This window comes from Ambystoma mexicanum, chromosome 3q, assembly GCF_040938575.1.
Source record: "Ambystoma mexicanum isolate Mex_15411 chromosome 3q, UKY_AmexF1_1, whole genome shotgun sequence".
Lineage (NCBI taxonomy): Eukaryota > Metazoa > Chordata > Amphibia > Caudata > Ambystomatidae > Ambystoma > Ambystoma mexicanum.
In genome coordinates, this window is record NC_090926.1 from 348,882,211 (window position 1) to 348,909,671 (window position 27,461).

Below are 27,461 nucleotides of genomic sequence, written 5' to 3' on the forward strand. Positions count from 1 at the left end.
GCCCTAATGGTGGCTGCGACCTCTTCTGGGGTGACGGGGCCTCCGAGGGAATCTGCCAAATGGTCCTCCAGGCGAGGGAGCCTGATGGCGTCCAGGGCATCTTCGATCGCGTGGTCTGGGGGCTGGGCTGGATCAGAGTAAAGGGTTTGGTAATATTGCTTAAACTCTGCGTTAATACCCACTTGCGTGTGAAGGGTCAAGCCGTCTGTATTACAGATGGAGCATATGGGGTGTCTGGGGGTTTCTCGTTTATAAAGCCATGCAAGGAGTTTCCCGGGTTTGTCGCCCAGGGCGTGGTTCCTTTCCGTGAATTTGGCATAGCTGAGCCTCCCCAGCGTCTCCCAGTGTGTTAGGCATGTTTGTTTAAGTTCAATCATTTTCTGCAGGTGGGCGGGATCGGGGGACGGGGTGGCTTCGAGGTCCTGAAGTTCGGTCTCAGCGTGCTCTAGCAGGGTCGTGACGGATTTCAAGGCCCCTCCGGCCGCGGCTATCATTTCCCCTCTAGTTACCACCTTGTAGGCTTCCCATGCTGTGCCCAAGTATCTGACGCTATCAATGTTGGTTTGCCAGTAGTGTATGGAGCCCTCCCTGATTTGTTCATTGAAGGCTTTATCTAATAGCGCTTCGCTTCTTAATTTCCACGTCGGGATGGGGGGCCGGGGGGCTGAGGTCACCCAAGAGGTCATCAGTGGGGAGTGGTCTGAAAGCACCCTGGCCAGATACTGCGTATCTTCAAACCCGGCCACGTGCTCTTCGCTAATGAACAGGCAGTCTATCCTGGTGTGGACCTTATGTGGGGGAGAGTAGAAGGAGTAGCCTCTGATTTCGGGGTTTTGCGCTCTCCACAGGTCTTTCAGGGCATATTGCTGTGTGAGGGCGTTCAGTATCTTGGCGGGTGGGGAGGGGTCGCCATGCTTGCCATCCGATCTATCTATGCGAGGGTTTAAGGTACAGTTGTTGTCGCCTCCCCATATCGTTATACATTCGTTACTCGGGGACAGCCGGGCGTACAACGAACGAAAGAAAACAGTGGCATCATGATTCGGGGCATAAGTGCAAATCAGGCGAACGTCACGCCCCTCTATGGTGCCCTGAATTAGGGCCATCCTACCTTCATTGTCCGTCTTGGTGTGGATCAGCTTGACTGGGACAGAGGGGGCAATCCATATCAAGACTCCTCTGGAGTAGGTGGAGTAGGAGGAACCCACTAGGGTGCCTCGCCAGACCTTAGCTAGCGCTGCAAGCTTAGGGCCACATAAGTGGGTCTCCTGAAGGAGAGCGATTCCGACTCTGTGGCGCTTCATGTAGGCGTAAACGCGGCGCTGTTTGATGTAGCTGTTTAGTCCCCTGACGTTCCAGGACATGACTCTGATCCTCTCAGCCATAGTCTAGGTGTGGTCGTGTTGCTGTGGGACGCCTGAGGTTGAGGTGTTCGGTGAACCTGGTCGTCCTGGTAGCAATTCCACTGCGCTTGGTCCCGGTCCGGTTTATGTCCGATTCAAACTGTGATCCCAACTTGGGGTTCAAACCCCCATGAAAAACAACGTCTAACTTAACTACAAACACAACTTCAAACACAACACGTCTAGCGAGGTTGCCCTTGCTCTGACATCCCCGTTTCTGCCCCATCGGACCGAGGTCTTCCGGTGCCCTACGGGCGGGTGAGCTCACCCAAATTATCCTGGGGATAGGAGAGGGGCTACCTCCGAGGGTGTTATCAGGGGGTGCGCCACGACCAGCGCGGCTCCGGTACCATCAGTGTCGCCACTCTCACTGGCATATTAATGTACAATCGGCTACTGCAGCCAGTAAGTGGTGAGAAGGAGTCCCTTTGTTACAGGCGGCTAGGGCCCGCGCTGCCTCCGTTCAATGTCTGGGATCTGTTCACTGTCCATCCATTCGCAGGCCTCTGCGGGAGTGTCGAATAAACGTGCCTTATTGTTGTGCAGGACCTTGAGTCTGGCCGGGTAGAGGAGTAGGTAGCGCAGGCCTGCCTCCTTGAGTCTTGCCTTGGTGTGGTGGAACTGCGCTCTGCTCCTTTGAACCTGCAAGGTGTAGTCGGGGTAAATTGCAATCTTCGCAGCGTCCCTCTGTATGGAACCGCCCATCCTAGTAAAGGCCAAAATGGCCTCCCTGTCCCTGTAGTTGAGGACTTTGGCTATTATGGGTCTGGATGGGCTCCCCGGTGGCGGCCTCCTGGCTAGGGAGCGATGGGCTCTTTCTATGGTGAAGCCCTGCGACAGTTTCCCAGCCCCAATTTCCTGTATGAGCAGGTTCTCGATATAGTTGGTGGGGTCGCTGCCCTCGATACCCTCGGGCAGGCCGATGATTCTGATGTTATTCCTGCGGGCCCTTCCTTCAGCTTCCTCTGCCCTGTCTTCCAGATTTTTCACTCTTTGCGCCAGACTGTCCACATCCTTTAAGAGTTGAGTTTTGGCGTCTGTGTTGTCCCGGACTTGGATCTCAAGAGCGTCCGTTCTGCCGGTGATAGAGCGCACATCCTGCCTCAATAAATTCAGGTCGATGGCGACCGCGTCTATTTTGTCCTCCATGGTTTTCTGGAGTGTCTTGATGGCCTCTAGCAGTTGGGAGTTGGCCGGCTCAGGCCTCTCGGAGCCAGACGCCTCCCCAGGGGCTGGAGCCTCCCTGGGCTCGGTCGCTCCAGCGGCCGCGAAGGACTCCATGGTGGTTTGGCGGTGTTTGCTACGGGCGCCTTTAGTGGACATGTCCTGTCCGCGGGATCCGCCAGGGCACTATACAGTTCACTGGCGCCGGCGTGAGATGCTTCGTGAGGGGGGGGTTGTGTGTTGTCCGGGCAGTATCAATGGGCCGCTCGGCAGGGCGGTCGGGCCCAATCCCGCCGCAAGGCTCTTCGCTCCGGGCCCAGCAGGGGTGCAGTTAAGGCCGCTCCAGGTGGCCCCCCCCTCCGACTCCTTACCGCGCTTCTTCGGGACGCTGGAGCGTGAATCTCGGCTTAGGCCACCGCCGCCGCTTCAGTCCGAGTTCCACTAAGGCCGATCCCCGGTGAGCTCCTCTGGGGTCGATCACAGGGCTCCGCTACAGCGCTGGGCCAGGGATCATCATGGCCGCCATTTCCTGCCCTCGCATGGCGTTCTGTTTCTTTTCGCTGGTGCGGGCCAACAGAGGGACGTGAGGCTCCCAAACTTCGACAGCAGGCGGGTCACACCTTCACACGACCTATGTTCGCTTTTCGGATGACTGCAGTCAAGTTAAGCGATGGTTGGCGGCGGATCCATAATCGTATCGAGCGGAGCTGCGCCGAACACGTCTCTCCTACATGGCGGTTAGCCACGCCCCGTATTCTGAGCATTTCCATGGCCCTAGTCAATTGCTAGTACATAAGAATCTGTTCAAGGCAAGGGTCCTTTGAAACTGACATAAGCAAATTGAGAGAGTGCTACCTGTGAAGAGTTTAACCCGTAAGGCTTGGAGTGAAGTTCTCTGCTATTTCAGAGATGTTGCCTGACACAACATGCTATTCAGTGAGGAATGCCCCCATTTGCTGGTGTACAACCTGAAAATGGATGAACATGTATGTGTCTTACTGGAACCAAACTGTGTAATTTTGAAAAGATGGAAAGGGCATCAGTGAGCAGTCATTTTAAATGCATAACATTTTCTTTTTCAGTGGGAAGTTTTCAGCTGGCAGCATAGCAGTGCTGCCTTTGAATTATTTTCTTTGGTGCACATGAAGAAAACACTGGCAGCCATTCTCGGGGTGTTCCATGTTCCATCCCGCCCCTTATTTTCTTGGCAAAGACCGCGCAGCCATTCTTTTTATAATGGCAATACACAGTTTTAATGCAAGGGAATAGCGCTCAGCAGAGCCAGCACAGCCATTCTGCTTGTAACTGCTGGAATGCAGTTTGGTGATATAGGGGAGTTCTGCTGGGCTGATAAATGTACCCCACAGAATCCACTAGACCCTGTGCACCACCACCACAGAAGCTAGTCAGTGAATGGTGTCTCACTAGACTCCATCCTCCGACACTGGTGGAGCTATCTGGTGAATGATGTGCCACCAGATCATGTGTGCCACCACTGGAGAAGCTAGCCAGTGAATCCACCAGACACTGTGCACCACCACCACAGAAGCTAGTCAGTGAATGGTGTCTCACTAGACTCCGTCCTCCGACACTGGCAGAGCTATCTGGTGAATAATGTGCCACCAGATCATGCGTGCCACCACTGGAGAAGCTAGCCAGTGAATCCACCAGTCCCTGCGCACCACCACCACAGAAGCAAGTCAGTGAATGGTGTCTTACTAGACCTCCTCCTCCGCCCTTGGAGGAGCTATCCGGTGAATGGTGTGCCGCCAAACCCTGTGTGCCACCACTGGAGAAGCTAGCCAGTGAATTATATCCCACTAGATCCCGCCGTCACCATTGGGAGAGTTATCTGATGATGCTGGCCAGTACTGGATATTCTAGCCATTGAATGATATTCCACTGGACCCCATCCACCACCTCTGGTGGGGTAATCTGGTGAATGATGTCCCACCAGACCCTGTGCGCCACCACCGGAGAAGCTAGCCAATGAATTATGTATCACTAGATCCTGTGTGCCACCACCAGAGAAGCTAGCCAGTGAATGGTGTCTCACTAGACCCTGTGCACCACCACCAGAGAAGCTAGCCAATTAATGGTGTCCCACCAGACCCTGTGCACCACCACCAGAGAAGCTAGCCAATGAATGATGTATCAATAGACCCTGTATGCCACCACCGGAGAAGCTAGCCAGTGAATGGTGTCTCACTAGACCCTGTGCACCACCACCAGAGAAGCAAGCCAATGAATGGTGTCCCACCAGACCCCGTGTGCTACCACCAGAGAAGCTAGCCAATGAATGATGTATCCCTAGAGCCTGTGTGCCACCACCAGAGAAGCTAGCCAATGAATGATGTATCACTAGACCCTATGTGTCACCACCAGAGAAGCTATCCAGTGAATGGTATCTCACAAGACCCTGTGCACCACCACCAGAGAAGCTAGCCAGTGAATGATGTCCCACCAGACCCTGTGCGCCACCACCAGAGAAGCTAGCCAGTGGCAGATGTATCAGTAGACCCTGTGTGCCACCACCAGAGAGGCTAGCCAATGAATGGTGTCCCACCAGACCCTGTGAGCCACCACCAGAGAAGCTAGCCAGTGACAGATGTATCACTAGACCCTGTGCGCCACCACCAGAGAAGCTAGCCAGTGAATGGTGTCCCACCAGACCCTGTGTGCCACCACCAGAGAAGCTAGCCAATTAATGATGTATGACTAGAGCCTGTGTGCCACCACCAAAGAAGCTAGCCAATGAATGACGTATCAGTAGACCCTGTGTGCCACCACCAGAGAGGCTAGCCAATGAATGGTGTCCCACCAGACCCTGTGAGCCACCACCAGAGAAGCTAGCCAGTGACAGATGTATCACTAGACCCTGTGCGCCACCACCAGAGAAGCTAGCCAGTGAATGGTGTCCCACCAGACCCTGTGTGCCACCACCAGAGAAGCTAGCCAATTAATGATGTATGACTAGAGCCTGTGTGCCACCACCAGAGAAGCTAGCCAATGAATGATGTATCACTAGACCCTATGTGCCATTACCAGAGAAGCTATCCAGTGAATGGTGTCTCACTAGACCCTGTGCGCCACCACCGGAGAAGCTAGCCAATGAATGATGTATCACTAGACCCTATGCGCCACTACCAGAGAAGCTATCCAGTGAATGGTGTCTCACTAGACCCTGTGCGCCACCACCAAAGAAGCTAGCCAATGAATGATGTATCACTAGACCCTGTGCGCCACCACCAGAGACGCTAGCCAGTGAATGATGCATCCCTAGACCCTGTGTGCCACCAACAGAGAAGCTAGCCAGTGAATGGTGTCCTGTCATGCCCTGTGCGCCGCCACCAGAGAAGCTAGCCATTGAATGGTGTCCCGCCATGCCCTGAGCGCCGCCACCAGAGAAGCTAGCCAGTGACGGATGTATCACTAGACCCTGTGCGTCACCACCAGAGAAGCTAGCCAGTGAATGGTGTCCCGCCATGCCCTGTGCGCCCCCACCAGAGAAGCTAGCCAGTGACAGATGTATCACTAGACCCTGTGCGCCACCACCAGAGAAGCTAGCCAGTGAATGATGCATGACTAGAGCCTGTGCGCCACCACCAGAGAAGCTATCCAGTGAATGGTGTCTCACTAGACCCTGTGCACCACCACTGGAGGGGTTTCCTGTAAAGGGAAGTTCCAGTAAATGACGTCACAACAGGATCAAAATCAATCCAGACATCATCAAACAACGCCTCACTGTAAAGAGAAATGTGATTGTTTTTTTTTTTATCACATATGGTGGCCCATTGAAAAATCTCAAGACAAAAGCAATGGATAGAAGATTTTGGATGAATCCTAAAGCCTGGCAGTGCTAGTCTGAGCAGCATTGCATCCCTCCACCACTTCCCCAAGGGGCGCTATCGTAGACGAGTATTTGCAGTTCAAGATCCGGCCCCTGGAACTCGCTGTCTGTAGAACTAAGGCAGGAGCAGAAATGCGCCCCCTTCCCTGCACTCAAGAGTCAGACTCGTCTATTTCCTGTTGGAAACTGAAACCCACCCACCCGTTCATTCCTGCACCATTTGATTATCTTTCTTCGCTGATCCCGCCCATATTGCCTTATCAATTAAATAAAACTATTAAATAGCGGGTGCAATCATATGCAAATCGGTCCACCAATAGGAGAAGTATACACCGAACTCCTAGACCACGTGTCCTCTGGTATGTTTCGACCTGGCGGGTCTTATCAGTCCCCGTGGGCAGGGGGGGGCAGGGACGCACATCTCGACACGCCCTCTCTCTCTCTCTCTCTCTCTCTCTCAGCAAAGAGGATGGCGAGGAAGGTGCTGTATGGAATGGGTTGGCTGAGGTCGCTTGGGATGGCCTAGCGGTTCACGAGTGGTCTCCCATCCATTCTTTTTTTGGTCAAATGTCGCCACGAAAGTGCCATGTAGGCCACCTTCACACGCGAGGCTACGGGCAAAACAGTCTTAACAAAATAATCAAACTACTTGTATTGTAAATAACGAAAAAAGTATGCGCGTGTCACGAATGTCCCGTTAGCCTGAAGGAAAGTATGAATTACAGATAATGCACCTGATTCATGGAATTGTTTGCATGGTGCAGTGTGCAGTGACTTTTCACTTGTGAAAAGCCACTTTGCACTGGCAACAAAACACCCTGATTCGTGGAACAGTGCGAATTGTCTTTTTGCCGTGCAAAGTGACTTTGCACTGCAAAATGACACGTTGCACTGTTCCATGAATCAGGCGGGGGCAGTGCAAAGTTTATTTTTTGCAGTGGAAAGTGACTTTGCACGGTAAAAAGACACGTTGCACTATTCCATTAATACGGGGTTTGTTTGCAGTGAAAAGTCACATTTCACCGAGCAAAAAATCCCATGAATCAGGCCCTAAAGGCACTGTTTGGACGGCGACTTGTTCACACACGATGGAACCAGCCATTTCAAACCATCACTTGTTGTGTGCACATGGTGCGCGCGCGTGTCTATGTATTGCTCATAGATGTGCGCCACCGAACGTAGTGTGCGTTTAGAGTACATACCGCCTTAAGGGCCTAATACACAAAGCATTTTTGGGTTTGTAATTTATTAAACCCTTTACATACATTTCAAAAAATCGAATTACTATCACTGGACAACACAAAAAGCGCACTTCCGCAAGAGTGACTTCTGAGAAGGAGGGCCTGCGTCACAGAGCGTTTTTTTCAGTTCGAACGTCCTATACAACTTGCAGCAAGACTGCTCCTAACTCGACATGTGCAAAACCATCAACGCTCCATCTTTCCCGGCTCCAAACAATCGAAAACGTGGGAACCCCAATAGAACCCCCCTCCTGCCCACCCCCGTTCAGACCCTGGAGGGGCGTACACGGGTCCGCGGGTGCTCCGCGGACAGAGGCCTGGGCCCACGCGCAGCGCATTTTTCCCTGAGTGTTGCTGACTGGACAGACCTAAAATATGCACTCCAAAAAGTCTCTTTATTGCACTAAACACTGTAAACTGTATACACCCGCCGCCTGCCACTGTTTGAAATGAATTGCAGTGAATATACACAAGTGGTACACGGCACACAATAAAATAAATACAGAGGGAGCCTTGGTACGGATTGTGTATTTTGTATTCACCCGGATCGCAATAACAGAGACGCTCCGGGCCTCTGACCCGCATCCATCTCCCGGGCTATTGCTCTGCGAGCAGGCCCCCCTCTCGCCGGCTTATGGGGACGCCCTTCTAACTCCATACTTGCAAAGGTGGCTACTCGAACCCCCCTTTCCCGGCCATGCCCAGAGGACTTTTGGAAACCCCTCAAAACCACAAAAAAAATATTCCTCGAGCCCCATGGCCATGTCCTCGCTGCATAATCCAAACCCGTAGGGAGCGCGGCGTGGGTCCCCAGTTTGGGAACCCCTGTATGTGGCCTCATCAGCCCTGAGATAAGCAGCCCTCAAATCCCACTCATTCTGCAGAACGGACCTCTAGCCCCCCCCCCCCCCCCCTTGCCACCTTCCAAAGACCGGTCCCCTCATCAACCCTGCAGAAAGGGCACCTCAAAGATTAACACCTTCCCTGCTAAACGCCTCCTCAAAGCAAACCCCCCGCCCCTCCCAGTCACTCTCTCGCCACGCACATACACAGCCCTGCAGCAAAGTGCCACCTTCTCAGCTCAGCCCCTGCAGAAGGCGCTCCGAAATTACCCCATCAGCCCGGTAGATCAAAGCCCTCAAAATGAAGCTGCGCCCAATCCCATCCTTCCCGGTCCATACGCCCTCAATATGGCCCTGAGGTGAAAGCCTTCATTCGCAGATGTGTGCATCTCCCTGGCAGATAGCAGCCTTCAGAAGAGGAAAGTAACGGGCCCAGGCGGGGCGACCCCTCCTTGCCCCCGCCTCCTACAGCTGTCACGGGTCGCGTTCCTCATTGGCCGAGGCTGCCGCCTGCTTCGCCCGGGCCAGAGCTATATAAGGGTGGGTGGCGGGGCCTGAGGGGTTAATCACTTTCCCCCGAGTCTCACTTTTGGACCTTGGGCTGCTCCCGTGATTTCCCGTTTCCGGAGAGTCTGCCGCAGTATCGTGGCCCCGCTGCATCTCTGTGGGAGACGCCGCTCAGTTTGCAAGAGCCCTTTCAGGAGGCCATCTGTGGAGGCGGTCAGGGGCCTGCGAGGAGAGCTGCTAAGGGCAGATGGAGAACTGCTAGAGGGCCCCACCGACACGTCCGGGACAGACAGGGGTCGCCCCCACCTCTGTGATTTCGGCGGACCGGTGGCTGTCAATCCGGCCATGAACCTGGTCGGGGGGTACCACCAGCCGCACCCGCACATGATGCACGACCCCTTTCTCTTCCCCCCGAGGTGCCCCCAGGAGCGGCCGTACTTCCAGAGCTGGCTGCTTAACTCTGCGGACATGTCTCCGGAATTTGGGAACCCACCGACCTATAGCCCGGACTACGGGCCTCCAGGGCCTGCTGCGGGCTCTGGTAGGCTGGAGGCACTAGCGGGACGGCTGGGGCGACGCAAAGGCGGCCCGGGACCCCCGAAGAAGGAGCGCCGGAGGACAGAGAGCATCAACAGCGCGTTCGCGGAGCTCCGGGACTGCATCCCGAACGTGCCCGCCGACACCAAGCTCTCCAAGATCAAGACCCTGCGCCTGGCCACCAGCTACATCGGCTACCTGATGGAGGTCCTGGCCCGCGACAGCCAGCCCGAGGAGGCCGAGGGCTTCCGGGCCGAGCTGAAGAAGGGCGAGAGCCGGGAGAAGAAGCGGAAAGGAGAGCCGGTAAGAGCACGCCAGGAGATGCGAACCCGTAGCGTAACACCACCCTCCACCCTCTTCTTCCCAACCCCCGGCCCTGACACCCAGCCTGAGCCCCGAAGCCCTGGGGTGGGTAGCCTCCGGCTTCAAGATGGAGTGTGAGAAAGGGGGGGAGAGGGGTGGAGACGGCAAGAAACTGGGAGGGCACCCCTAATCACCACCACCCTCTGATCCCAAACCATGAGAAACGAGGGGGGGTCTCTAGGAGTGAGAGAGGGGACGGGAGAGGCAGCACCCACAAGAACCTAATGGCAGCCACCATCGGCAGGCCTGAGACAGCAATCCAAACTCTAACCGAACTCTTCCCTTAGGAAGGCCCTAGGCCGGTAGACTCAGGCCCTAGGGTCCAAAACCCACGCCGTGTAAGAGAGCGCTGGAAGAACATGGACAGAGAGGGGCCTCGATAAGAAGGCTGGGGGGGAACGAGGGGCACTCTAGCAAAAGCCAAAAAAACTAAAACAAAACTAAAAAAAAACACCCGGCAAACGGGGGGAAGCCACGATATGCGACGTGACATCAGAAGCGGCTTAGGTGAGACCCGGGCGTGCATTCACGGGTCCTTTGAGCCAAACCGTGCATATATATATTTGAAATTGCATCTTTACTCAGTATGATCAGTGCGCTGTCATTAGAACTGCCCCCAAGCCCTTCCCCCATAGGCCGACCCTAGCGCAGGACTGGGAGCCCTGAGCTTCAAGGCCAAGTTCAAAAGTAGACCTGGGCCAGCAACAGCCGACTGAGGCGAGCAAGGATGCGGGGAACGCTCCGAGTATGTGTGGGTGCCCGAGAGCTGTACAGCGCCCAGAGATGGACAGAGAAGCGTGTACATCACACACACACACACACACACAGGAGTTCCCAAGAACCGATTGGTTCAAGAAATCCGTGCAGGGCAGGATAACGGAACATACAGAATAATCGGACACGGCCGTCTCGGAGACATGTTTTAGGAAAGCGCAGCCGTGCAAAGTAGTGCAATTATAGTAAAGGAACACACGGCGTGCAAAATCAGCGGATATTATAAGAAAAGGAGCCAGTGCAAAATAACGGCACACGATACCAGTGGAAAATAGGCGAATATAATATTGAAAGCACGTTAGTGACGCACGATGGCATTATTATGAGAGAGAGTACTCTGACTTTCAATAGAATTGCCGAATAATAACTACTAGAAGAGCGGCCTTGCTCAGTGCAGTGCGGGCGGGTATAGCCAATGAACGGGACAAGAAAGCCCAGGAAATGGCACTGCGGCGGCACGCGCAGCACGATGCCGAAAGCCTGCACGGTGCAGCAGCAGCGCCGTGTGCGTGACTAGGGCCAGGGGCCTGCCTTTCCCGGGCTCCTGGCGGGCCCTCGCACACAGCCCAGATCCTCGGCGCCTCTGCAGCCCGGGCCCGGGGGCAGGAAGGCCCATTCCCCGTAATCAGCCCACATTCATCGGCGAGGGGTCTCCAGCCCTGCAGGCGCAGGGGCATCTGGACCCGAGAGGGGGCACTCGCAAACCAATTACACATCTTTCCAGAAAGAGATAACTCGGTTACGTGACGTCGCTGCTCCATCCAGGGGCTACGTCACTCCTCATTTATCACATACATAAAACGGGCGGCTCTGCCTCGAAGCAGAGGGCCTTAAATCCCGCTAATTGCCCATGTTTCCAATGCCCACCATCTGCTCTGCCCCGCCATTAACATGCCGCTCAACACGCGCCCCTGTCGCGGGCCGCAAGGAGCCGCGGCTCTTATGTCGCGATTTCACCTCAGAAGTCTCCGTTTTATTTGCTGGGTTCCGCTTGAATTTCGAAGAAAATGTGAACGTGTGCCAAGGAAAAAAAAATAACAGCGCTTTGGGGAGACATTACAGCCAGGCCATTAAAATGTGCACCAAGATATCAAAGCGGGTAATGAGGGCATTTCAAACAGAAATATATCGTTTCCTGGCACGGCCCGAGTCCCCAAAGGGGACGGTCTTATAAAGTTTCCTACGCCCCGCCCCTTTACCCTCTCCTCCTAAATTAATATGAAAAATAAGGTTCTTTTTCCCAAACTATTTTATTTGTTTCATGGAACAGGCGGCTGCCAGTTTATTGCACTGGTCCATTTTACTCCGCTCAAACAGTGCTTTAATCCCTTCATACACTTCAAATTCATGTTTTTGAGGGAAGTAAGCATTGTATTTTAATTATGTGCAATGCAGAGTAATGCACATTTTAATTTGCCGCCCCTCCCCAGTTGCTTTGTTTATTTATTTACATGTAGGTAGAAATTGTTATTAGATGTATTTGTTGTTATTCTATTAATTAGCCTACTCTGAAATAATGGTGTTCACGTCTCCACGTTTCCACTTTTAGGCCGAGTCCAGTTTCCATGACATAGGAACATTTTCCATGTCTGTTCCTGAAAGGGGAAGAAAAAAAGGCGACTCTTCCATTTGCAGGGCCTGGCTTTTCTCAGCCGTGGGGGGGGGGGGGGGGTGGGGGAGCACTTTAATTTGCACTGCGGCGCGGGGCCAGCGCGGTCCAGCGCTCGCGGTGCAGCACGGCCCTGGGCCTCGTTCTCTCTTGCGAACACCCCGAAGTGTAGTGTGTCTGAGAGACCGACCTTGGGGCCGTTGGCAAGTTGGGGGGCTAAGGGCGAGATGTCTTATGTCTGACCAGAAAGGCAGACACCCAGGCGGAGCACTCTCCTCCGGGAGAGGACACGGAATGGACTTTCACACACCGCCCCCGTGCAACTGAAATGACCCGGGCGGTTGCATGTGTTTACTGACGGGAGGGGGCTAACCACTGCCCGCTTGCCACAGGAGCTGGTAGAAGGGCACGCGTGTATACAGTGATGCCCCATGTAATGCTGAGAGGTTGTTGTGCAAAATTCTAGAGTAGGCAGGCGGCCTGATTTACAGAATGTTTGGCCTGGTGCAAAGTGATTTTGCACTGCCAAGAAACACCCTGATTTACAGAACTGAAAAACCACCCTTTGCACTGGGCTACAAGGGCCCAATTCACGGTGCAAAGAGTACCTTTTCAGTGCAAAGTGTTCTGCAAATCGGGGTGTTTGTTTTTGCACCGCGATAAACATTGAATAAATGAGGCCCAAAGTGTTTGCAAACAGGAGTGCACGGGTCACTGCCGGGAAACGGCGTGCACTCCATGACGAGGCGCCAGAATTCCCAGAGTCCCCTCGGCCTGTGGCCGAAACAGGAAGGGTTACTGTTTGCAAACTGCGCATTCCTCTTGAGGTGGTGCACGGTAAAAGCAATGGCAGCGCACGCTTCTTTAGAACGTGCCATTGTGCACACGCAACGTTAACCTATTGTAAATAGTTGTACAAATAACACTACATTGCGGCGGTCGGTTTCCAAGAGGAGGGGGCCCGGGGGCAGCACGTGGCAGGTACCAGAACTTTGTGCATATGGTTTAATTTGTGAATCCCCTTTTAGTTACTGTTCAGGAGGAAATGCATTTTTCGTGTGTGTGATTTTGTGAGGTTTTATACAGAAGCTATAATTAAGCAGAACAGGGCATTGGAAGGTAACACTTAGGGGCCGATTCACGGAATATTTGCCTGGTTCAAAGTGAATTTGAATTTCTGAAAAGTGACTTTGCACTGCCGACACAACTGCAAAATGTATTAAGTCCAGAGAAGTCATTTTGAACTGCAAAAATGACAAGGCGCTGACTTTGCCCGGACTTTGCATTGCAAAAATACACTTGGCACGATCAGGGTTTGTGTCGGCAGTGCAGAAACACTTTTCAGCAGAGCAAATTCACTTGGAACCGGGCAAATATTCCATGAATTGGCCCCTGATAATGTTTACTTTCTATTCTTACTTGCCAACCACTAGGCTTTTAGCTCTGTTTTTTGGGTCACCCATCCCATGCCATAAATGGACCATAATATTCGGTTGCCCGTCATGTATTCTCTCTCTCATGGCTCCCCAGTGTATTGGTAGCCCCCATCCCCCACTCTACCCCCCCTCCCCCCTCCATCCCACCGTGGTTTCCACAACCCACGATGAACTGGACCCTCCGTCAAGGAAGGTACTGTTCAACCTCATACAGCGAATGCTTCCGTAAAGCGCAGCGCTGCTTCTTCCCACTTCTAAGCGCTGCAGTAATAGGGGTCTCATTTTCACGATCTCCCTCTGCAGAGACTCACACGGAACTCTGAACCGAGCGCTTAACGCCATGGGCGAAGGCTGGCATGGCTGCGGTCGCCAAGGCGCCGCAGTGCCCATGAGTTCCTAGTACAGGAGTGTTCTGGATTGCAAGCGAAAGCCTCTGTACCCCCCCCGGTCAAGGGGGTTCTCTAGACATGCCACGGTAGAGCCCAATGCTACGCGATACTTCACGCGTGATTCTTGAGAACGCGTTTGCCTCCGGCGGAAGTAGTGTTGTCGTGCATGAAAGTCACCTAGCATGGCAGACAGCTGATCTGGCCAGCTCCAAACACACGGGCCAACCAAACCTGCTGATGTTTCACGAACATTTGCAGCTTGAATAAACGTTGAACAACTAGACGTTTTTTGCTTTCGGTTTTCCATAAAACTACAAAAAAACGTTTAGGGCACACGTCCATCCCAGCAAATTCTAGCCTTTAAATGGAACTGGTGCATGCACAACCGCGTGAGAGTCACCTTTAAAGTCCCAACATGCTTGCATAATATAAGCACTGGTGTGCGTATTTATAGATGAAGCGCATATAGAACCAGGGCTGGAAATGGACATTATTAACTGGGGGATCCCACCAGCCACAGGCACGGGTGGGGGGTTAGTAGGGCAGGGGCTGTCATTTAGGGGATGGGAAACTCAGGGAATTTTTCCCGGCCACCCACAATGAATATACATTTACTTTTCAAGAGATTAATAGATAGTTAAACTAAGGACGGGCGTTTTGTATAATGTTGCCAGCAAATCAGAAAAGGGCACATCTTTTAAATGTAGGTAGGGTAGGGTCCCTTTAATAAACTCTGCAGAATCCTGAGACTAATATTCCGAGGGGCTCTATTTTACTCGACGTTCGAGTAGTGCAGTGGCTAAATTACGCGTCCGTGGTCCCGAGGATCCGAGTTCGAATCCGGGACGTGGCAACAAAACCAGATTGATCGCGTTAACGGGCACACATAGGTTTCCCGGATCCGTGACTCGGAGAGACGGATCTCGGATCCGGGAAAATCCGGCCCAAGGACCAGCACTGTATCCATTTTAGACAATACCCACGGCAATGCTCGTGACTCTCCCTTGAGTACACAACATACACGAACGTTGCTCACACGGAGAGGACATGCAGAGTATGCACAAACATAATCGTGGTGATACACGAAACACGCCCGCACGTCAGCACAATATCCAGACACATCGGAGACAAAATGCACTGCACACAAAGTGTCATACATCACAATACATCACAGGAGTAATGCATGGAAGTACGACCTACGGGCGCAATGCATACGCATTACTGCCGAAGCGCAGGAGACATGCGCTGAGTGCGCACAAGCACACTGCACGCACGAAAAATGTGTACCCATTACTCAGTATACGCAATCAGTATGGTTGAAATACGCTCAGAATGTTAAAATATGCAAACAATATGCACACCCGGTATACTTGGTATGTACAGAAGCACGGATAACATGCTCAAAATTAGCTAAAGAGACTCTTACATTTAATCATTGCACATTATTTTGAAGACGGTTCTTTCTTGAAACATTCCGAGGGAACGCACTTGTAAAAACGGCTGAAATGCAGTTAAAGCAAGAATAAACACACACACACACACGAGACAATCAGTCCAAGGACCTGATTTACAAAAATGCTTTGTAAATCAGAGCCCAAATGAGCGATTTCCCTAATACTAAGAAACCCGCTCCACAAATGTGACATTAAGCCGCACTGCAACACTACTTTAGAACAGTAGGGGGTTCCCTTCCATGCAATGCTTAAAGCGGTGTAGTGTGAGTTAAGGTGAAGCACACTTCTATTATCTATAGAAAAAGAAACACATATTTTACAAAGTCAGATTACAATTGAAAATGCACTGGAGCTATGTGTTGTAAACACACTGCACGGCTTCTTCTGTTACAGACGATGAACACCCCACAAGCACAACACCCCCAAACACTGCCCCTGACTAGCAACGAAAGGAGGTTTCTAAATGTAATGAAGACGCCAGGTTCCCCCACCCTGCCCTCCACAGAGAACAGAGACGCTGCTGGTTCTCGAGCTAGTTGGCACTTTAGAAATAAAAAGGGTTCCCAGTGAATGCAAATCATCAACTGTGGAGTTATATAACAGACCTCTAGACCAGTCTTTAGAGGAATCGAATTTCTAGGAATATAAATGGAGCCCGCCCCCAGAGAAAATGCGAACCTCTGGGATGGGGGGAAGGGGGCTGTGGGGGGCCACTGCAAAAAGAAAAGCGCAAAGCTAGCCCTGGCTAGGGAAGATTAAAGATATCGGCCTGATTTACAAACATGTTTTAACACATAGGAAAGTCCCATTGAAAACATGTTTGTGATCGGGCCCCTTATCTTCTCCCATGTATATTTCCCTGGCAACCCTGCTTGTCAGCCCGTTGGTTAGCAGCGGGAACCCCTACAGATCTTGGGAGTCGGGTCTAGCATTGAAAGAAGTCGTCCTTCCTGTCATTCGCGGGGACGCACGGGCTAAAACCTGTGTGTGTGGAATGTTCCAGGCTGGCAGCCCGTAGACGGAACGCGCATGGAACACCGTCCTTGGGCATAGGTTAACATTGAAAGAAGTCGCCCTTCCTGTCATCCGCAGGGTCCCACGGGCTAAAACCCTGTGTGTGTGGAATGTTCCAGGCTGGCAGCCCTTAGACGGAACGCGCATGGAACGCCGTCCTTGGCCCTACGTCAGGAAGGGCATAGGCTAACATTGAAACAAGTCGTCCTTCCTGTCATCCGCAGGGTCCCACGGGCTAAAACCCTGTGTGTGTGGAATGTTCCAGGCTGACAGCCCTTAGACGGAACGCGCATGGAACGCCGTCCTTGGCCCTACGTCAGGAAGGGCATAGGCCAACATTGAAACAAGTCGTCCTTCCTGTCATCCGCAGGGTCCCACGGGCTAAAACCCTGTGTGTGTGGAATGTCCCAGGCTGGCAGCCCTTAGACGGAACGCGCATGGAACACCGTCCTTGGCCCTACGTCAGGAAGGGCATAGGCTAACATTGAAAGAAGTCGCCCTTCCTGTCATCCGCAGGGTCCCACGGGCTATGTCCCAGGCTGGCAGCCCGTAGACGGAACGCGCATGGAACGCCGTCCTTGGCGTTGCGTCAGGAAGGAGCAGCTTAGCACTAAACCTATGGCAGCGACGCAAGCTGGCCCGAATACAGCACTTGCTGAATTTTGGGATGGCATTGTGAGGACGTTTTTTTTAAATATTAAGATGTTCATATTTCGGTTCCTGAACTAAGGAGTTAGATAAATAAGAGAACTGGTATCTTGTAATGAATGAACAATAAATTATGAATCTTAGAGGATTTCATGAATTGCAACACAGTAAATGATGGTTGGCTGCATGCATAATTTAAAACTTGTTAATTAAGTGAACGGGTTTTATACTATCAATTATGGCAGGTGTCTTGTAAACTAGATATGCATGGGGAAGGTTACACAACACTGACTAGGAAACCGTGAAATTGTTGTTTTGCTGTAACTTTTGGTAAAACGAAAAGGCGGGTCAACGTCAAACACGCGTGCCCAATTTGGTGAATTTTCGTGGCCATGTCGAATTAACTAACAATAGTCTGAAAAACGTCTTAATGCTCTGTGTTGTGCATCATGGGCCCAAAGAAACAGGCTTCAGGGGTGCTGCATATCTCACAATGATTCGCCTTTTCCGAGGTTTTTGGTACCTCCCCTCCCCCCCATCCCCCGCCCTCGGGGCCTCACCTGGAACTACTAGCGCGTGTTGCAAGAAATGTAAAGCATCAGACCTGGCAAAATCGAGCTTTACCTTTTGAAATCTCAAAAGGTGCATCTCTGGTTCTGCCCTGAGCAACAGGCCCAGGGTGCAAAGAAATATGCAAGTCGGTGCATCACGCATGCGCATCCATGCACACAACTCCCGACACGATGCTTGGAACGTGTGTGTGTATGATCTTAATACACGCTTGGAGTGCGCCACCAAGCACAACACGCACAGACACTACACCCCAGACGACAAAGCATGCACTGAAGCGCATCCCATGCACACACCCCCGCCCCCAAACGTCTGCCACACGAACAGCCAGCCATCCACGCCGCACAGCTTACGCTTGGAATGTGCGATTGGTCATAATATACGATTGTAGTGCAACTAAGCACACGTCATATGCGCAGGATCTGGCCAAGAACAGGTAATACGCTCGGAATCCGCGCGCGCGCAAATGCGCTGTGAACGAATATGTAACAAACAAAGTATACGATCTTAAGGAATATGCACACGAACACAGAACCCCACCCCTCCGAACACAACGTACACCGCACAGCCTCAGGTCACGCCCACACACACACTAACAACGCTACCTTCTGACTGTGAAGTTGTTCTGTAGTGAGCTACGGTGTAACTTGTACTGTGGCGCCTCATTTGGCCCAGGATGTTGCGGACTCAGAACCTTGATGGATGTCCCCACCGCTGCAGACTTGCGGACTCAGAACCTTGATGGATGTCCCCACCGCTGCAGACTTGCGGACTCAGAACCTTGATGGATGTCCCCCCCCCCCCCTGCAGACTTGAGGACTCAGTACCTTGATGGATGTCCCCACCGCTGCAGACTTGCAGACTCAGAACCTTGATGGATGTCCCCACCGCTGCAGACTTGCGGACTCAGTACCTTGATGGATGTCCCCCCCCCCCCCCGCTGCAGACTTGAGGACTCAGTACCTTGATGGATGTCCCCACCGCTGCAGACTTGCAGACTCAGTACCTTGATGGATGTTCCCACCGCTGCAGACTTGCAGACTCAGTACCTTGATGGATGTCCCCACCGTTGCAGACTTGCGGATTGAGTCCTTCGCCTTTTTATAATGACTTAACTCTTTGTAAAATGCCCCGTTCCCGCGGATGTAGCCTATAGCGGCACCCCCAATTCTGTGGAGTTACGGCTAAATCCATGGGAGCATCCCTTTTTCGGGGGGGGGGGGGGGCTTAGAACTTTGGTTCCCATGGATAGATCTGCGCCAAACGTGGCAAAAGATGTGTTTGGCATACATGACACTTGCTTAGCAAGCTCGGTGCAGATTCATGACACTTGCTTAGCAAGCTCGGTGCAGATACATGACACTTGCTTAGCAAGCTCGGTGCAGATTGGTACAAAGATGGATAAGATATAAGTGTGCCCTGGTCATGGCCTTGGGACAGTCCTTGGGATCGCTTCCCACAGGTAATAGCCTGGAGCAACCACAGTGGGCCTACTACATGTCATGCCCTGGGGCCATAGCTTGTCAGCATGTCAGCAGCTATAGTTTCCTGCAGGGCAGGCTCCAGGCACACTTCTGCATGCCCTGCGGTCATACCCTGCCCATAGTGTCAGCAGCTATAGTGTGCCGTAGAGCAGCCTCCAGGCACACTTCTGCATGCCCTGCGGTCATACCCTGCCCACAGTGTCAGCAGCTATAGTGTGCCGTAGAGCAGCCTCCAGACACGCTACTGCATGCCCTGCGGTCATACCCTGCCCACAGTGTCAGCAGCTATAGTGTGCCGTAGAGCAGCCTCCAGGCACACTTCTGCATGCCCTGCGGTCATACCCTGCCCATAGTGTCAGCAGCTATAGTGTGCCGTAGAGCAGCCTCCAGACACGCTACTGCATGCTCTGCGATCATACCCTATCCGTCGTGTCAGCAGCTATACTGTGCGACAGGGCTGGCTCCAGACACGCTACTGCATACCCTGCATATAGTCTCAGCAGCTATAGTTTCCTGCAGGGCAGGCTCCAGGCACACTACTGCATGCCCTGCGGCCATACCCTGCCCATAGTCTCAGCAGCTATAGTGAGCCACAGTGGGTAGCTATAGCCCTCCCTCTGTGCAGTGCCCCATCCTCACACATCAACCCTAACAGACCTTTGGATCTGTGCCCTCCCCCTGTGCACTGCCCCATCCTCACACATCAACCCTAACAGACCATTGGATGTGTGCCCTCCCTCTGTGTAGTGCCCCATCCTCACACATCAACTCTAACAGACCTTTGGATGTGTGCCCTCCCTCTGTGCACTGCTCTCATCCTCACACATCAACCGTAACAGACCTTTGGATGTGTGCCCTCCCTCTGTGCAGTGCCCCATCCTCACACATCAACTCGAACAGACCTTTGGTTGTGTGCCCTCCCTCTGTGCACTGCTCTCATCCTCACACATCAACCCTAACAGACCTTTGGATGTGTGCCCTCCCCCTGTGCACTGCTCTCATCCTAGAAAAGTGCTGTGATCTTGTGTGTGTGGGAAAAGCTTCATTTGGTTTTCAGAAATACAGCCACAACAGGTTAAAAAGCAGGGAAGACATGAATACGCACGCATGGCCGCATATCCTCCCACATGCCATGGCATCCACAGAAGACGCCACCAGTGGCACGGAGCCATGGCATGTGTGAGGAGGATAGGAGAATGAAGTTAAGGTTGCACAGCTACCCGTAGGTTGGCATTATGATGGTTCTGAGTTTTTGCAGTGTAACCTCAACGTTGCTGGAAGCTACCTAATATATAACGGGAGTGTTGGGGCTGTGTTCCATTCTGCAAGCTGAGATTGCATAAGTGCTTGAACGGACTTCGCTTACTGTTTGGAAAACAGTTCATTTGAACAAGTGTGTCTGTCCATAACCTTCATATTTCCAACGTTGGTATATACTTTCATTATTAAAATGAGTAGATGTTTTCCATTGAATAGTTTTCATTGATATAGAAGTTGTGCTAATGCGGCTGCGTGTGTGTGTGAGTGAGCTGTGTGTGTGGGTGGATTGGGGGATTGGAGGAGGGTGTGCTGTGCCCTGCCATGCAGTATTCCCGTTACACGTGCAGATGTACCAGACATCAATGCCAATCGTGTAGGATCATCTTTTAACGCGATCGTCAAAAAGAAAACAGCATTTCAAAATCACGTCCTGTCAAATCGAGAGAACAGAAGTGGCGCTGTGCTTAGAAGCAGAAAGTCAACTACTACAATAACATTAAAGTTACATATTGACAAGGACTTTACACATATGATCTTCCTGAACACAGTGTACCATGGTTAACCCGAGCATTGCACAGTGCTGCGAGGAGCACTGATGTGTGTACTAAGGGTGCCCCTGCACATGCACCGTGCACACACCATTGGAGGCAACACAGGTGCATGCACAAGGAACGACCCTGCCCACGCACCGTGCACACACCATTGGAGGTAACACAGGTGCATGCACAAGGAACGACCCTGCCCACGCACCGTGCACACACCATTGGAGGTAACACAGGTGCGTGCACAAGGAACGACCCTGCCCACGCACCGTGCACACACCATTGGCGGTAACACAGGTGCATGCACAAGGAACGACCCTGCCCACGCACCGTGCACACACCATTGGAGGTAACACAGGTGCGTGCACAAGGAACGACCCTGCCCACGCACCGTGCACACACCATTGGAGGTAACACAGGTGCGTGCACAAGGAACGACCCTGCCCACGCACCGTGCACACACCATTGGCGGTAACACAGGTGCATGCACAAGGAACGACCCTGCCCACGCACCGTGCACACACCATTGGCGGTAACACAGGTGCATGCACAAGGAACGACCCTGCCCACGCACCGTGCACACACCATTGGAGGCAACATAGGTGCATGCACAAGGAACGACCCTGCCCACGCACCGTGCACACACCATTGGAGGTAACACAGGTGCATGCACAAGGAACGTCCCTGCCCACGCACCGTGCACACACCATTGGAGGTAACACAGGTGCATGCACAAGGAACGACCCCGCCCACGCACCGTGCACACACCATTGGAGGTAACACAGGTGCATGCACAAGGAACGACCCCGCCCACGCACCGTGCACACACCATTGGAGGTAACACAGGTGCATGCACAAGGAACGACCCCGCCCACGCACCGTGCAAACACCATTGGAGGTAACACAGGTGCATACACAAGGAATGTCCCTGCCCACGCCACGCACCCTGTCCTTATGTGGCTTGCACTTCTGTTGTCCTTGCACATACACTTTGCATGAATTGCAGTTGGCAAACCAGATGAGTGAGGCGTCCCCCCGATTGTTTAACAAGTGGGGCCCGAGCTAATGTAGTTAGTCCCACCCAAAGGGGATTTCGCAGAGGGAAGGGGGTTTGTTCTTGGTGGACTATGTGGGATTTCGAACCAACCACCAGGGGTTCGGTACAGTTCCTCACCCAAGAACTAATGGGTTAAAATGATGCATTTAACAGTACACTTTCTGTGAACAATTGGGTAAAAGCCACACAGTTTGGAATTCATTTTGTAGGGTAGGACATAAAACATCCATTAGATTCCTAGGGCCTGATTCATGGATTTTTTGCGCCATAAAAAAAAGGATTTGTGTGCCATTCTGCCTGCAAATCCCCATTAGTTAAACAGGGATTTGCGGGCAAAATGGCACACAAATCCCGTTTTTTTTGGCGCAAATAATCCATGAATCAGGGCCCAAATCTCCACTAGTGCCCGTGATAATTTCCATGATGCTTCGAGTCACTATATGCCAGTCATACTGACTGTGCCCATGCATGTCTATGTTGGCTGCACCAATATATGACATTATTCCCACATAAAAACCTGCCCATGCTTACTTTCCCCATAATGCTAATAATTATACTTAGTATTAGTATTCATGCTCATGCTGGCTCTGCCACTAAAGGCCAGCATCCCCATGCAAGAACATGCAGTTAAAACGGTATGCCACACTTCGAAAACGTATCCTTGCTATTGCCACAATTGTGCCATCCTACCCCCATGTAAGAACACTGACATTGGCTTTGCATGTAGTGCCTGTAAAAAAAAGACATACCACAGTAAGAATATATGTCCTTGCTGGCTCACAAAAGCCCCCAGCATGTTCAGGGATACCCATCATGTTGGCTTTGCCCTTAACATCAGAAATGCAATGCCCCAGTAAGTGAAACGTGTCCTTCCTGGCTGCATAAATGCTCTCCTCTCTCCCCCAAGTAATAAGAATCACCATGCCACAGTGAGAACATGCTCTAGTATATCTCCAAATCACTCTTCCATGCAATAAGACTCATGTCGTTTGCTTTGCCCTAGAATGCAAGTAAATCAATCTAGGCCACTGTAAGAAAGGATCCATGCTCCAGTGTCTCTGATTCCCAGGCCCCAGCCTCGCACGCTATCACACATTTTCACCCACCAATCATGCACCCATGCAGCTTCTCTGCCAATCATTCACTCGTGCAGGCAGAACATTCATACTGCCTTCTTACACACACAAACGCACACCATGCACACATCACTCTCATTCATAGGCGCACTTGCACGCCCAAACGCGTGCACAGCCGACAATCTCACACACACGCATCCACACATACAAGCATGCTTTGCTTTTCCATACCTGTTTCCCGACCAGCTCTAGAAGACTCTCTGCTGCTCTCCAGGCCCCCTGCTCCCATGCACCACGCAGACAGGAAGCAGGGAGATCTTCCTGGTTCCCGACATGCGCGGTGGAGTCAGACTACCTCCATCTCGCCACAGCCACTATTGTTCAGCTCCTGAGTGGGCATTCAAAGATTTGGGGTGGGGCCTGCCTGCTCAGGCCCTACCCTTTCTAAGTCCAATTGTGCAGTAGTGATGCCTCTGCACATAGGGCCGGATAGGTCCCATTGAAAACACGCTTTTCTAAATCCTGTCCACCCTATGGTGTGTTTTCCAATGGCACTGCGCATGCACTGTGTTACACGCCAGATTTATTATATTCATATTGTATGTAATAATTTGTAGAGTACTTCGGTAAAGCGATGTTCAATTTAGTAACAGTGCAATTACATGAAAAAAGCAAACATTCGTGGTAGACAATACTTAAAAGCTACCGCGAAAGAGACAGCAGAGGGGTTTTAAGGAATGCGGGGAGAGGATCAGAGGATCTGACGGACAGTGGAAAAGAAGACCCGGGATCAAGTGAGCCAAGAAACAGATCAGAGATGGGGCTCTGAAGGACAAGGAGATGGACACAAGGTGCAACCTGAATGGCAGGATGACATTTGGAGTCTATAGGAGCAAGCTGGCACGAAGGGAGGCCGACTAAGAGCGCAGAGCAATAGTCCAGATGGGGAAGGACAAAAGAGAAGGCATGAGATGGCATGAAAAGAAAATATCCAGCTGTATGAATATTGTAAAGTTGGAAGATGCAGGAACGAGAGCCGTGAAGAGCAGAATGAAGAGAAGAGTCAAAGAGAATGCCTAGATTGCGAGCAGAAGTAGTAAGGAAAAGGACAGTGGGAGAGACCGAGGGCCCAATTCATAGAATTATTTGTGTGGAAAAAGGGTACTTGAGCACCAAATTGCGCGCAAATCCGCGTTCGTCGAATTATGGAATCGAATGCGCTGTACTTTTCCTGGAGTTGCGTGGAGTTCGCACAGGCTCAGTACATCTCTGCGAGCCGTCGAGGGCTTTGCACGAGACCCCAAACAGCGTGGGCATGGCTTGCGCAAAGGGCCGGGTAGGGGAGGGAAGAACTTGCGCAAAAGTGGGTGCGCCAAGGAACGGTCTGCAGGCAGTCCCTTGCATGTTATGTTGTTACGTTATAACATTTATATAGCGCCAAAACCCTAAGGCATCCAGGCGCTCACTCATAAGCAGAAGGAGGATGGCCGATGATTAAGTAAACAATATTGTTTAAGGATTTTCTAAAAACCAGATGATTAGTTTCTTCTCTGAGCACTAGAGGTACATTGTTCCATGCCTTTGCCACAAGCACTGGGAAGGCGCGTCCATTTCCACATACTCTCTTGGTCCTCGCCACTTTCAGGAGCTTGGCAGAGATTGAGCGAAGATTTCTAGTGGGCTGGTATTTGGAAACTCTTTCCTTTAAATAGCTGGGAGCTGCCCCATAGATGCACTTATGACAGAGAGTCAACATTTTGAAAGAGATTGTGGCTGATTTAGGCAGCCAGTTCAACTCCTTTCTGGCAAGAGTGGTTGGTTCATACCGTTCCATACCGTAAACAATACGAACAGACGGATTTTGGATTTTTTGCAATCTGAAAATATCTATGCCCACAATTGTGTGGCACAAGATGTATTCATGGATTCGATTACCATCCTCTTGGCTGGGAAATGTCCACAAAAGTCCTTCATACTGACCGTCATCCGAAGGCAGGCGTAAGTACACTTGCGCATAGAAATGGCAGCCAGGAAGTGGGTTTGCTTGTCGGATGTCGAGGTGCGTGTGCGCAACCAGCGTTCCGATCCAACTTAGGGGTGCATGTAGGCAGTGTAGCGGGGTGCAGGAATGGTTTTCAGGGGTTCACACGTAGATTTTTTGAGATTTCATCCATGTTACGATTTATCATACGCATGTTGTCGGAGTGCCGGTTACGGGGGACCCTGCGCAGGGTCCCTGAAATACAGTCCTGCTTGCGGGGGACCCCACATACTGTTTGAAGGGTGTGTGTATTCGTGCTTGGGGGGAGCACGCAAAGGTAGCTGGCTGTTTTTGCTTTGCGTGGGGGGCGTGTCGGGGGCGTTCCGGGCACGACTTGTGTATACGGTTACTTTATGCAGTAAACTCCATGAATATGCAGGGTGAGCATTTTTTTTTCTTCGTGCAGTGTCCTGCACAACGCGCGGCGGCCTTTGTGGGATTTCTGAGATCATTTCCATGAATGGGGCCCTGAGAGCCCAGGGGGACGAAGCAGACAAGGAGAGACTCTCCTACGTAAAAAAGGTACACACTGTTTCATAGCTGTAAAGGTGTCCCATAAATACAGAAGCTGCTTAGTGTTAAGCAGGAAAATGGCATCCCTCCTGGGTCTATCATGTGTCTTTGACATTCTGGCAGCACGCTCAGTACTACCAGGAGAACCAACTGCAAAGTATGTCGCACAATACATAACTCTGATGTTTATAAGTAATCTTTACATCTATTATATTTTAAATACAAGGTAAGACTTTTACTATGAAACTACTTCAAACGACAGCAGAACATCTATATCTATATCCACAAATCTCAAAATGTTCCTATGTATTGTACAGTCCAAACAACTCTACAGAGTTAAAACAAGTTTTTAACTGATGAATGTGAGACAGCAGCAAACAAGATGTAACAGTAGAGCACAAATGTGTGAATAATATGCATTGAAGTGACAGGAAAGACCGAAGGACAAAAAAGTCGAGCAAAGGGAATGGTGCACAGTAAGAAGGGGTGGGGGTCAGGACCCAGAAAACGAAAAACGCACACTCAGATAAGCTACATTGAAACTGCTGCAAGACGGAGCCAGAGAAACCCAAGGAGGAAAGGGCAGAAAATAGCAGAGAGCGATCAACACTGTTCAGATCAAGAGGAATGAGGATGGAAAATGACTTGGAGTGACGAGCGGAAAACAGGGGAAAAAAACAGGGGATAAATGTTTCTGTGGAATGTGAAGGATGAAAACCAGACTTAAGAGGAAGAAGAGAGCAGTGGTCAAGGGAGGTTGTAAGTGCAGACCGCATGTTTTGAGTATTTTGAAAAGAGAAGGAAGGAGTGAGATTAGACGATAATTAGCCGGATGGGATGGGTCAAGAGTGGGATTTTTTAGAATTGGAAGAAAATGTGTTTGAAGTAAGTGTCGGGGGAGGGAGGACGGCTGAGGTAGAGAAGGAATTATTAAAGAGACGTCAGAAATGGGAGTAGCTAAGGGAAAAACTTTAGGGATACGGGCGGGATGGTGAGCGATGGAGGGGAGCAGCAGCGGGGTGAGCATGGGGGATCGAAAGAGAGCTGTATCAGCTTACGAGAGGCAAGGAAAGGGAAAGGGATGGCAGGAGGGGCAAAGACATAGGAAAAGCGGGAGCGGTTGGGAGAAAGGAGTGGAGCTGGGAAATCAAAATCCGTAGTGGAAGGAGTAGGGAAAGAGGGTCGGGTGAGGGAGGAGACAGAATGCGGTTCAGAAGTTGGAAAAGATGACGAAGATGAGGTGAACTGGACAGGATAACCTCAGAGAAGCACTGATTGCAGCAGCTGGAAGATGGGAGAACTATGGGGAAAGTTAATAAGAAAGTGAGCTAAGGCCAGCAAAAGAGCGCGCTTTTTTCCGGCGCACTTCTGCACAACAGAGGGAGATCCGAATCAAAAGAAGCGCAGAAGGGAGCCATGGTTGGGGAGGATTAAGAGGGGACACAAAGATCGGGCAGGAGAGTAAAGCTCTCAAGTGGGAAAAAGCCCAAAATGAAGAGAGGGCGGAGCAGAGAACTCCAAGGAAGAGAGGAGTAGAGTAGGAAGTGAGGAACTTGAACCAGGAATGTCAAACGACCTCAAGTCAGTAGATTGAAGTGAGTCCAGCGAGACGCCAGGAGCAGAGTATAAGATGACCAGAGGAGGAAACTGGGAGGCAGTGACAGAAGAATCAAAGGGGTGGGAGAAG

The 27,461-nt window shown here is 51.6% G+C and overlaps 1 protein-coding gene across 1 annotated transcript in view; it reads left to right on the plus strand.

Moving 5' to 3' along the window:
- Positions 1 to 9,080: 9,080 nt before the first annotated feature.
- The window catches only part of HAND1 (heart and neural crest derivatives expressed 1), a 28,850-nt gene continuing 10,469 nt past the window's right edge, over positions 9,081 to 27,461 (plus strand). Inside the window, exon 1 of the mRNA XM_069653976.1 lies at positions 9,081 to 9,847. Coding sequence (XP_069510077.1) covers positions 9,353 to 9,847 — 495 coding nt within the window. The 5' untranslated portion in view covers positions 9,081 to 9,352. The remainder of the gene's footprint in view (positions 9,848 to 27,461) is intronic.